The following is a 12871-nucleotide window of genomic DNA, read 5'->3' as shown; positions in this document are numbered from 1 at the left end:
GCAACAGGCAGGCTGCCGGTTGCCAAGGACGCGCGCGCCTTGGACTTCCGGCCGTGAGCTGGGCTGCGAGTTGGGCGGCCAAAGCTGGGAATCCCGCTCAGCCGGGCGTCACCTGAGGCGGGCTGCAGCGATGAACAGCGATGATTCCTCCCTCATGGTGCGTCTGGCCTGCTTCTACCGTCAGGACAGCTCTGCCCTGGGCTACCTCTGTCGTCTCTGGCCATTTCTTCTCTGGGGCTAACTCTCTTCTGTCTCTGGCTGTCTGCCCATGCTGCTGCCTGCCCTCCACCCCCAAACACCTCTACGCCTCTGTCCACTACTCTGGCGGCCTCAAGAAGTCCTTCCAGCTTCCCCAGCTCCCTAACCAATGCATTGCTTCCTGCCTCCTATGCACCCTCAGCTTCCAGTTAGCAGCCTGACCTCACCCTATCCCCCAAACTAAACCCATGCCCACCATTTTGTCCTCGTCTCTGTGGTCCCTATCTCAGTAGATGCTGTGGGTTGTTAACTCTTCTTTGCCCACCTCCCACCCCTAGTCCGAATGTCTGCAAGGTTCACCGTCTAAAGTAGGTGTAAGTGTGCAAGCCTTTAATCCCAGACTTTAAGAGGAGGAGGAAGGAGGGTCAGAGGTCCCAGGTAGCTGAGTTTGAGGCCAGTCTGAGATGCGTGAGACTCTGTTAAAAGTTTTTAAAACCTGAAAACCTCACTCCCCTCCTTACAACCATTCCAACTGCTTCCTGTTGTCTACCCTGAGATGATGTCTAGGCTCTTTCAAATGGCCCACAAGGCTTTTAACACCCAACCACATCTGTGCCCGGCTCATCACCCTCAAACCTTAGAGGAAGTGAACCTTCACTTTGAAATCCCAGCCCCAGTTTCCGTGTGATCTCTGTGGGGACTGTGTCTCCCTGGGCTCCGGCCTCTTTAACTGCAGGCGATACAAAGATGTGCTTGACAATGGTGGGCACACAGCCCCTGGAACTGGCCCGCAGCGTCTCACTGTAGCTTCTGCTCTCGCTGTTCCAGTTCCTGCCCCTTAGCCCTTCTCTTCCTAACCCCCATCCCCCCAAGACAAGCCTGAGTTGAAGTCTGCATCATGATTAGAGTTTTTGGCCATCCCCAGTCACCTAAAAACCCTGCCCTAGCAAAGCTGCCTGGAGCTACTGCCGGGGCGCTGAAGTGAAGAAGGCAGGGCCTCCGTGTTGCCTTTCACTTCCTGTCTGTAGACCTGAGAAGGAGCAGGGCACCTCAGCAGGAGCAGGTGTTACACCACCATCTGGTCACAGCAAAGACGTGAGGGTCTGGGGCTGTTACCACCAATGTCTTTTTCATACAGGCTACGATCATTTACTACAGCCAGGAAAAGTACTTCCACCACGTACAGCAGGCTACGAACATGGGCCTAGAGAGGTTCAGCAGTGACCCCGTGCTGCAGTTCTTCAGAGCGTATGGAGTCCTCGGGGAAGGTAAGGCACTGTTCTGACCCCGGCTGCCATCCTAGCCTGTATCCACTGACCCTGGCTGCCATCCTAGCCTGCATCCTCTCGCCCTGGCAGCCACCCTAGCCTGTATCTCTGACCCCAACTGCCATCCCAGCCCACATCTTCTGACCCCGGGTACCATCCTAGCCCTGCGTCCTCTGGCAGCATCCAGATGCCTGCTTCTAGGTTTGGTCCCATGGAAACCTTCACACTGACCACAGAGACCCATTGATAAACAGAAACCTGTGGAGTCCATATCGGGTTGGCCTGTGAGATCTTGGCCCCTGTCCCTGCCATGAGCCTCAGTTTCCCTGTCTATAAAATGAGTGGGTAGAGGGAGGGCTACACAGCTGTTGAACTCCTCTAGGGCTTGGAAGCCGAGAGTTGGGTCTAAGGGAAAAGCAAACTGAGAGGTGTGAGCACAGGAAGGTAGGGTGTAGGTGCAAGATGGTCACTTACACAGATCCAGGTGCAGAGAGCTGTCCCTCGAGCAGCCTGTAGCCAGCTGGCTGGGATGCCCTGTCCCTCCTCAGAACTACTGACTCCAGCCTCTCTTAGGTCTCCAGGCTCATTCTCAGGCACAGGCAGGCTTTTGTTTATTTATTGTTTATTTTATTTTATTTTTATTTTTTGGTTTTTTGAGACAGAGTTTCTCTGTGTAGCCTTGGCTGTCCTGAACTCACTTTGTAGACCAGGCTTGTCTCGAATTCACAGAGATCCACCTGCCTCTGCTGGGATTAAAGGCCTGCGCCACCACTGCCCAGCATGGCTCAGAGATTAAAAGCAATGTCTGCTCTTCCAGAGGTCCTGAGTTCAATTCCCAGCAACCACATGGTGGCTCACAGCCTTCTGTAATAGTGAGACCCAGTGCCTTCCTCTGGCCTGCATGAACACCTTGTACACGATAAATAAATTAACCTTAAAACAAACAAAGAGCCTCCAGCCTCCATTCCTGAAAAGATTTGCAGTTGGAGGTTCCGAGAGTCTTACTTAACCCGTCGGCCAGCTGTCGGGAGGCAGAAACAGGAGGACTCGGAAGTTCAACGTTATCTCAGATTCAAGCCACGTAACGTGCATGAGAGCCTTTCTCAGAAACAAAAACCAAATGCAAAAGTTTGGGCTGGAGAGATGGATCAACAGCTAAAAGCTGTTCTCACAGAGAGGACTCAGAGTCAGTCCCCAGAATCCACGTGGCAGCTCACGACCGCCGATAACTCCGGCCCCTGTGCATCTTGTGCCCTCTTCTGGCTGCCAAGACTCACATAAAATAATAAATACACTATTTAGCAAACAAGGTGGATGGTGCCTAAAGAAAAGCAGCTACGTTCACCCTCTGACCTCCACACACAGACCTCCCCTTCCCAGCCTGGACCACAGTGCCAGACAGCCTTCCGAGAACTTCACCCTCCAAGACACGCAGGCTCTGGAAGGCCTTTCAAGTCAGGTGTCTCTCAGTTCTGAGAGTGAGAGCAGGCAGTGACTAGCCGCCCGTCTGGCCTCCCACAGGAGAACTGTGTGCTCTTTCCTCAGACCGCATCCACGATGCCATCAGTGAGCTGGAGAGCATCCAAACCCACCCAGACATGTCCCTGTGCTCTGTCATCGCGCTGCTCTACGCTCACAAGTGCTGTGACACCACTGGTGAGTGCAACTACGCTTGGTGGACTGGGTCCCTGGGGGAGAAAAGGCCACTGCAGAGACATAGCCTTTCAAGGGCTTCTGAAGAAGGGGCCGTGCACAGGCAGCTTGGATCTGCCGTTGGCTGTCCCTAACCCTCAGACCTCAGAGAAGTCCTACTGTCAGAAAGCAACTGAGAGGGAGCAGGCCGAAAGCAAGACAAAAAGGGTCATCCCTCCAGGCCAGCAGTTTTGAAACATCTTCATTCTTCAACAAGATACTTTAAAAAAAAAAAAAGATATATAAATCCAGCCTTTTCTAAATCATTTGCTCCTAATCCGAGGTCTCTGGGGAGGCCGAGAGAGGTGCCGGTGTAGACTCCCGCCTCTCACTCAGGACGGACCGTGGGCTTCCGTCAGGGATTCAGGTTTAGTCTGTCTGCTTAGAACACTGATGGGCACGGGGCGTGGGTCTCCCAGAGAGTACGCTGAGCCCCAGGTGTACACAGCTCCCATGGGTGCGGGCATCGCTGGGAGAGAAGGGCACACTGCCTCAGAGGACAACCTCTGGCCTCACTCAGCCCCTTCCTCCTCTGCTTGGTCTAGATGAAGAAGCAGTTCATGAGTTGGAGAGTAACTTGAAAAAAATCCGCAAGACGGCCAGTGACACTGCCCTGTACTACGCCAGCCTCTTCCTCTGGCTCACCGGCCACCATGACAGGGCGAGAGAGTACGTGGACCACATGCTGAAGGTCTGCAGTGGCTCCAAAGAGGTACGGGAGCAGAGCATTATCAGCCACAGCCAAGCACAGCATCATCACAGCAGGGGCCAAAGCCGAGCGTAAGAGCCTGGGTCTCACCAGGCGTGGTGGCACACGCCTATAATCCCAGCACTCGGGAAGCAGAGGCAGGCGAGTTGCTGTGAGTTCGAGGTCAGCCTGGTCTGCAAAGTGAGTCTAGGACAGCCAAAGCTACACAGAGAAACCCTGTCTCAAAAAACTAAAAAAAGAAAAGAAAAAGGAGCCTGGGTCTTGCAGCCATTTCCTGTCTAAAACCACATCCATTTGTGCATAGCGTCTTGTCTCCAGACTGCTCTTCCATGGCCCCGCTTTTTTTTTTGAAAGGGTCTATTGCATAAACTTTTCTTTTTAAAAATATTTATTTTATATATTATTAATATGTATTCGGTTCTCTACCTGCATGCCAGATCACATTATAGATGGTTGTGGGCCACCACGTAGTTTCTGGGAATTGAACTCAGGACCTCTGGAGGAGCAGTCAGTGCTCTTAACCTCTGAGCCATCTCTCCAGCCCTGCACAAACTTTTCCTGAGGGACAAAGATAAACACTCCAAAGAGGGCATCAAAGACGGACCAAAGGACCATTCCTCTAAAGTCCAGTTTGGTAGAACAACAAATCTGTTGAGCTTGACCGCAAAGCAGCCACACAAACCAAAACTTCAGCCTGAATGACCTTTTGCCCATAACTGCATAGACGGAGTCACTCCAGAAAGGAGCCCCCACCCACCCTGTATGAATCTTAGTACCCTCCCATGACCATGAGAACAAATGTAATTAAGGCAAAATTATAGCCAGGCGGTGGTGACAAGCACCTTTAACCCCAACATTCAGGAGGCAGAGGCAGAGGCAGGCAGATCTCTGAGTTCAAGGCCAGCCTGGTCTACAGAGAGAGTTCTAGGACAGCCAGGGCTACACAGTGAAACCCTGTCTCAAAAACAAAACAAAGCTGAGCAGTAGTGGCTCACGCCTTTAATCCCAGCACTGGGGGGGTGGGGGGGCAGAGGCAGTTGGATCACTGTGAGTTTGAGGCCAGCCTGGTCTACAAAAGCAAGTCCAGGACAGCCAAGGCTACACAGAGAAACCCTGTCTCGAAAAACAAAAACAAAAAACAAAACAAAAAACCACAAGAACACACACACCTGGCAGTGAGGTGCCGGCAGATCTGAGTGAATGACCCTCCCAACTCCTCCAGCCCCTCCTCCTTGGAGCGAGCGGCAGCAGCCCTGCTTGTGAGAAGAGCTTGCGAGTGGTCACAGCTGCTTTTGATGACAGTGGTAACAGCTGTTGTACTCAAGGCCTGGGATCTGCAGCAAGGTCTCACGTCAAGGTCGCACAGAGTTCACACTGTACCCAAAGGTGGCCTTGAACTCTTCTCCTCTGACTCCCCACTCCAGAGTGCTGATTAGAGGCAGGCGCCATGCCTGGTCGGAGTCCACTCTGGGCTGGGGATCGCTATATGCGCTGGGGACCGCTATATGCGCTGGGGATCGCTATATACGCTGGGGACCGCTATATGCGCTGGGGATCGCTATATGCGCTGGGGATCGCTATATCGTCATATACGCTATTTGCTTACCATTCGTACTCACCCCAGTACAACATTGTTTGTTTGTTTAAAGAGATTTATTACATATACAGTGCTCTGCCTGCCAGTACACCCGCAGGCCAGAAGAGGGCATCACATCTCTTTATAGATGGTTGTGAGCCACCATGTGGTTGCTGGGAATTGAACTCAGGACCTCTGGAGGAGCAGCCTTTAACCTCTGAGCCATCTCTCCAGCCCCTGTACAACACTGTTTTAATTTTTGTTTTGAACTTAGCCTTTTACATGTATGGGTGTTTTGCCTGCATTGATGTCTGTGTACCACATGCATGCCAGATGCCTGTAGCAAGAGTTACAGATGGTTGTGAGCTTACCGTGTGGGTGCAGGGGATCGAACCAGGATCCTCTTAGAAGAGCAGGCCACTGCTCTTCACCCTGGGGCCATCTCTCGAGCACCCTCCTCCACGTTATTCTTTAAACATCTTGAATCATCGCTGACATACAGGAAATGAGACGATTTGGCTGGCGAGATGGCACAATAGCCAAAGGTGTTTGCTGACAAGCCTGAGAACCCGGCTTCGATCTCTGGAACCCACGGGATGCCCTGCTCTCCCCAGGCTTGGCCCTTCCTGTAACTGGAAGAGGCCGTGTGTAGGTTGGAGGAGAGCAGAGGCCAAGAGCGGCCTGCCCAAGCCCCCCAGTATTGTTAACCTGACCGCAGCGGCCAGTCTGTGGGGAGACGGGGAGAGGGCCTCAGTAAGGAGTGATGGAGAGCTGTGATGCTTGGAGAGGGGTAGAGATGCAAGAAAGGGAGGGGGTGGGGTGGGGGTGAGGGGACAGGAGGGGTGGGAGGTGGGGGTGGGGGGTGGCATTCCATGCCAGGCTGTAACAAAGTCCTTTACCAGATGGACGAGGCCTGATTTGGAAGGTGAGGGTTGGCAGGGTGTCACAAGCAGCGCAGGCAGGGGACACCACTGGGATCTGCCCAAGATGCTGCCTACCGGGTGGTATGGAGATGGTGAAGGGCGGGACATGAGCTAGCCCGGGTGGGGGCTGGGCAGGACCTCACCTTTCCTCTTGTTCTCGTGCCAGGGCTACGTGCTCAAAGGCTGGGTGGACCTCACTTCCAGTAAGCCCCACATTGTAAAGAAATCCATCAAGTACCTGGAACAAGGAACTCAGGACACCAAAGACGTGCTGGGGCTCATGGGCAAGGTGCGCAGAGGGAAGGGGGGAGCCTCTGGCCCGGTCACTGGAGCTAGAGATCTGCCAGGCGAGCTCAGGCCAAATCTGAGGTCCAGGCCCAGAATGGACCAGCAAGCATCCCGGGGTCACACCAGTCCAGAGCCCTCTCCCCCCGGGCTTTGTGTGGCTACCCTTCTCCTTCTGTTTTGTGCTATTTTGAATGCTAGGGAATTGGGCCAGGACTTGGCACATGCCACACGAACACTCTGCCACTGAGCATTAGCCCTGGTCCATTTGGTGTTTTGAGAACAGGCACTCCTGTATCCAAGGCTGGCCTTTTGTACGCAATATGTAGCTAAGGCTAGACTGCCTTCCTGATCCTTCTGCCTTCATCTGCCAAATGCTGGTGAGACAAGAGTGGGAGTGACCAGGCAGTGCCTTCTTCGTTCTGCCAGAGGGTGTGTGTCAGGGTTGCTCCAACCCTCTTCCCTCTGCCTCTTTCTTGATGTCACTATCGGACCCTTTAATGCACCTCAGATTTTTACACACACACCCTATTCCCTACCTGTTAAAGTTAGTGGCCACAAGTAAAGGAAGGCTTCTCGTGTTTTGAATTTTCTGATCTTAATTTGAATGAAATTCTTTTTTATTTTTCTTGCATGACTCTCAGTGACTCAGTCTTTGAGAGAAGAAAACAGCTCTCTTACTGTCCTCTGTGTGTCTGTCTGATCCTTACATCCTCGTTAAGTCACAGGAGAGGGAGAGGGGGCAGCACCCCACCAACCGAGCTCCATCCGCAGCCCTTAAGCCTTTTTGGAAGTCCTGCTGGTAGTGGGGGAGCCAGGGAGGCCCTCAGAGCTCCTGGCAGGGTGTCCCAGGGGAAGAGCGACAGACAAAGGGCCGCAGAGGCCATGATCCTCAGTCCCAAAGCATACACAGCTTCCTGGCCTACCTGGTAGGCAGGGCCCCACAGTTAAACCCTGGGCCTTTGCGCTGCAGGCCCAGCCAAAAGGACCTGCACTGCCCATCCTGACCCTGACCCTGACCCTGCATCGCTCATGGGAGCTCTTCTCCTGGCCCTCCACAGGCAACATACTTCATGACACAGCAGAACTTCTCCGGAGCCCTGGAGGTGGTGAACCACATCACCGTGGCCTGGGGGAACTTCCTGCCGGCCTTAGTCCTGAAGATGAGGCTCTTCTTGGCTCGGCAAGATTGGGATCAAACGATAGAAACTGGACAGAGGTGAGGGACACACCACCTGCCAGGGCTCCTCCCCAGGTGGACACCAGGGCCTTCTGTAAGCTGCACAAACACTCTACCACAGAATGAACACCTCAGCCCTTTTTGATGGTGGTGGTGGCGGTGGCGGTGGCGGCAGTGTTTTTATCTTTTGAGACAAGGTTTCTCTGTGTAGCCTTGGCTGTCCTGGACTCTGTAGACCAGGCTGGCCTCAAACTCTCAGCGACCCGCCTGCCTCTGCCTCCCTAATGCAGGGATTACAGGCATGTGCCACCACGCCCAGGGAGCCTCAGCCCTCTCAACATTTTGAGTCATGTTCTAAGTTAGCCAGGCTGGCCTCGAACTCGTAGCCTCGGCAGGTTGTAATCCTCCTGCCTCAGCCTACTAAGTGCCAGAATTACACAAGTGAGTCTTCAGACCTTGCTTGCCTTTTTGTTTTGTTTTGTTTTGTTTTGTTTTTGGCTTCTTTGTTTATTATCACTGTCATCATTACATGTGTGTGCAGAGGTCAGAGGACAACTTTCTGGAGTCAGTTCTCCCCTTCCGCTATATGGTCCCAGGAGGAATGTGATTCCAGGCTTCAGGCTTGCTCAAATCTGTCACCTGCTAAGCCCCCTCACTAGACTCAGGTTCTTGGGGGGGGGGGTTGTTGTTGTTGTTGTTTTTTTCTGGCTTTTCGAGACAGGATTTCCTCTGTGTAATAACCCTGGCTGTGCTGAACTTGCTTTGTAGAACAAGCTGGCAGAGGTCCACCTGCCTCTGCTTCTCCAGTGCTGGGATTAAAGGCATGCGCCACCATGTCAGGTTCTAGTTTTTTGAGACAAGGTATCACTTTGAAGCCCAGATTGTACTTGAACTCAGTATCTCCTGCCTCTGCCTCCCACGTGGCTCCCATTTCACTGCGGGCGGCAGAGAAGAGGAAATGGAGCTGTGAGCGGTGACAGGCTTGGCTTGGGAGGCAGAGAAGTGAGGGCAGCACACTGGACGTTCACTCACTGTGTCCTCCTGGGTCATGAGTGGAGGGAGGAAGAGAAGGGGAAAGCTGCAGGCCTTGTGCTGAGAAAGCCACCAAAATGAGGCAAAGTGACAGCGTGGGGAGCAGCCACGGCGACGAGTGGCAAGGTGGCGCCACCAGGGCTGGTACTTGTCTTCTTTTGTGTGTACAAGTGTTTTCACTGCATGTATGTGGGTCTGTGTACTACATGCACGCCTGGTGCCTGAGGTCAAACGAGTGCATAGGATCCCATGAACCCGGAGTTAAATAGAGATGGTTATGAGCCACTCTGTGGGTGCTGGGAATCACACTTAGGTCCTCCGCAAGAGTGGTCAGTGCCTTTAACCACTGAGCCATCTCCCCTGACCTTCAAAACTATAAGGGGCGCTCTCGCGCGCAGTTAAGGACTCTTGCTGCTCTTCCAGAGGACCGAAGTTTCAGGGGCTTCAACACCCACATAGGCATACACAGGTGCACATAATTACAAAATAATCAAAATAAACCTAAAGGGCCGAGAGAGAAGGCTCAGCGGTTAAGGGCACTGGCTGCTTTTCCAGAGGAACCAGTTTCAATACCCAGAACCCACATAGCAGCTCATATCTTCTGTAACTCCAGTTCCAGGGGAGCTGACACCCTCACACAGATGTACAGGCAGGCAAAACGCCAATGCACATAAAAATAATAATAAAATATTTAAAGTAAATAAGTCTAAAAATAAAAACTAGGAATGGATGTTAAAAGGTAAACAGAGCTGAACTGTGAACACTGTCTTCTCTTCCTATTTCAGAATCCTTGAAAAAGATGAAAGCAACATTGATGCCTGGCAAATTCTAGCTGTGCATGAGCTTGTGAGAGAAGGAAACACAGACAGAGTAAGTTGCCTCAAGACTCAGAAGCTCACCTAGGGACACACCTGTAACCCCAGGAGGCTCATCCAGGGACACACCTGTAATCCCAGGAGGCTGAGGCAGGATGACCAGATATGAGTCCAGGTCAAGACCCAAGGGACAAAGAAAGATAGAGACAGAAAGAGACAGGGAGAGAGACAGAAGGAGGCTGCCTCAGATGTTGAGCATTGAACAGAGATGATACAAAGAGGGCTCCATTGTGCCCCAAACCCCAGCTGCAGCTTTGTCTTTTGAGTAAGGGGAAATGCACCATCCTTTGATGAGATCAACAGAGCAGAATCTAAGGGGCTCACAGCAGGAGAAAGGACATTCTGGTTCCTTCCATCTGCAGGCCTCTGAGATAGTGGGTTTGAGTTTGGCTCCTGGCAAGGCCAAGGTCATCTCGGCAGTGAATAATGTCCCCTTAGGCTTCTCCTCACTAATGTGCAGCCAGGATTGAAAAGCCCCACCTAACACTAGTTTGTGTTTGGGGGTTCAGTTTTTGCTTTGTTCCATTTAGAAGCAGGTGTGGAATTTCCTGCCTCTACCTCCTGAGTGCCAGGGTTACAGGCGTGCACCTCCATGCTTGTTTTTTGTTTTGTTTTGTTTTTGTTTTTGTTTTTGTTTTTGTTTTTCGAGACAGGATTTCTCTGTGTAGCCTTGGCTGTCCTGGACCCGCTTTGTAGACTAGGCTGGCCTCGAACTCACAGCGATCCACCTGCCTCTGCCTCCCGAGTGCTGGGATTATAGGCGTGTGCCACCACGCCCGGCTCCATGCTTGGTTTTATGTTGTGGAGCTCAGGCATGCTTTTTTGGTTTTTGGTTTGGTTTGTTGTTTTGGGGGGGGGGTTGTTTGGTTTGGTTTGGTTTGGTTTTTTGAGACAGGGTTTCTCTGTGTAACTGCTCTAGCTGTCCTGGACTCACTCTGTAGACCAGGCTGGCCTAGAACTCATGAAGATCCACCTGCCTCTGCCTCCCAAGTGCTGGGATTAAAGACGTGTGCCACCACCACCACCCGCCTTTTAAAGATTTATTTATTTTGTATACAATGTTTTGCCTGTATGTACACCTGCACTCCAGAAGAGGGCACCAGATCTCATTATAGATGGTTGTGAGCCATCATGTGGTTGCTGGACCTTTGGAAGAGCAGCCAGTGCTCTTAACCTCTGAGCCACCTCACCAGCCCAAATGTAACGCATCTAGTTTTTGTTGTTGTTGTTGTTTGTTTGTTTGTTTGTTTAGATACAGGGTTTCTCTGTGTAGCCTTGGCTGTCCTGGACTCCCTTTGTATACCAGGCTGGCCTCAAACTCACAGCGGTCTGCCTGCCTCTGCCTCCCGAGTGCTGGGATTAAAAGCGTGCGCCACCACGCCCGGCTGAGCTCAGGCATGGTAAGGCAACTGTTCAACCAACAAAGCTGTCTCCCGAGCCCCCCACATTGCTTGTTGTCCCTACAGGCTACTGATCGAGTTAGAAACCTAATCAGGGCACTAGAGACTCGAGAACCCCAGAATCCAAGCCTCCACCTCAAGAAGATCCTTGTAGTCAGCAGGCTGGTAAGTAGGTGTTACCCCATTTCTGACCTAACCCCACCCGACTCTCCACCCCCATTAGAAGACTTGGCTTCCCTTTGTGTTCAGAGCACCCAACCCCTCCCCTTCCCTCTTCAGCTCAAGCCTGGGCTATCTGCCTGGGTAGCACATCCCTGTGGCCTCTGCCGGGCTCTGGCTGATAACGGTGACATGGTGTGGCCACAATATCCTCCACCAAGGTGCCCCTAGGAGGTGCTACAGTGAGATGGGGTCAGAAAGGCTTTTAGAGCGGTGGCCCTACTAAGGGGAGAATCTGCATCTGCTATGCAGAATCACAGCAGACCTGACCAGGCCAGGCATCTTCTTGAGGGAGTGACCTGACAGACAACCCATGGGCCTCTGACATCGAAGGGCCAGACAGAGCAGGGTGCCAAGGAATTTATCTTTTGTAAGAACCTCCGCTCCCAAGCAAGGGTCACAGGAAAAACTGAGAATGAGGCCAACCCTGGGCTGCAGGGACCAGGACAGGGTTACTAGGTGCCACTGGGTGGCTGCCCTCTCCATGTGTGTGCCCTCACGTGGCATGGGACGTGGCTCACCACAGCCACTTCTCATTAACAAACTCGACTGGCTTTTCAACTAGCTTCCTTTAGATAAAAGGAAACAAAAACAAAACACCTCCTGGTAGGAAGTTGAGAGGGGTAATACACACTCGCAATCCCAGCTCTCTGGACGTAGAGGTGAGAAGGTAGAGAGCTCAAGGCTAGCCTTGGCTACATAGCAAGTTCAGGGCCAACCTGGGCTACAGGCAACCCTGTCACAAAAGCAAAGCAACCTGTCAGTAGCTACTAAGATCAGGTACTGTGGCCAGCCAAGGGTGTGTCCAGAGGGCCCTCGGGGGCGGTGACAAGTTCCTCAGGAGAAGGAGAAAGATAGCTACCTTGCACACACCCAGCTTCCTAGATAGAGATTCCAGGTACCTCTTGGGTTCTTTGGGGGCCTCCCCAGCTCTATTGAAATGCCTCCCCGCCGCCCCACTTCTGCTGTGCCTCCACCCCAGCAGGTTGGGCCGACTGGACCCTGTTTCCTTATGTCCACTCTTGGCAGTGTGGAAGGCACCAGGTGGTCCAGCGGCTTGTGAGCGGCTTCATGGAGCGCATCTTCATGGCCACCCCGTCATGCGCACTTGTGGCCACAGAGCTGGGTTACCTCTTCATCCTGCAGCAGCAAGTGAAGGAAGCGACTCTGTGGTACAAGGAGGCCATAAAGCTGGAGGAGAACAGGCTGGCTGCCCTGGCAGGTCTCTGACGGCTGGGCAGGAGGGGGGATGATAAGCAAGCAGGTGTGTCCCACCCCCCCCAAAGACATGCACCTGCGAACGTTCGCTCCAGATTGTGTGTGATTTTAGGGGGTTCTGTACCATGGGGTCTTCCAGTGAACCCACCAACACAAATGGAAGGCCCAGCACTAACTGGAACCACCATCCAACCCACACTGACCCCGATCACAGCTGTAGCACGCACATCCTACGTCACCAGAAGACAAGTGGCCTGCTGCTCATTGTGGTGGCCCTGCCCCATCTCAGTCCCCAC

At 52.8% G+C, this 12871-nt stretch overlaps 1 protein-coding gene across 2 annotated transcripts in view; it reads left to right on the top strand.

The window, feature by feature from the left end:
- Positions 1–33: 33 nt before the first annotated feature.
- The window catches only part of TTC21A (tetratricopeptide repeat domain 21A), a 34552-nt gene continuing 21714 nt past the window's right edge, over positions 34–12871 (top strand). The window contains exons 1-9 of one of the 2 annotated variants that reach the window (XM_084754489.1): positions 40–157; positions 1337–1466; positions 3012–3122; positions 3704–3870; positions 6533–6655; positions 7713–7870; positions 9649–9733; positions 11205–11303; positions 12387–12579. In XM_084754489.1, the coding sequence (XP_084610615.1) occupies positions 131–157; positions 1337–1466; positions 3012–3122; positions 3704–3870; positions 6533–6655; positions 7713–7870; positions 9649–9733; positions 11205–11303; positions 12387–12579 (1093 nt within the window). In that variant the 5' untranslated portion in view covers positions 40–130. Of the gene's footprint in view, positions 158–1336; positions 1467–3011; positions 3123–3703; positions 3871–6532; positions 6656–7712; positions 7871–9648; positions 9734–11204; positions 11304–12386; positions 12580–12871 lie in introns of both variants that reach the window. The other variant, XM_084754490.1, reaches the window with a different exon arrangement.

The sequence above is a fragment of the Acomys minous genome (assembly GCF_964271855.1).
Source record: "Acomys minous genome assembly, chromosome: 13".
NCBI classification, from domain to species: Eukaryota; Metazoa; Chordata; class Mammalia; order Rodentia; family Muridae; genus Acomys; species Acomys minous.
This window is presented reverse-complemented; position numbering and strand designations above follow the sequence as displayed.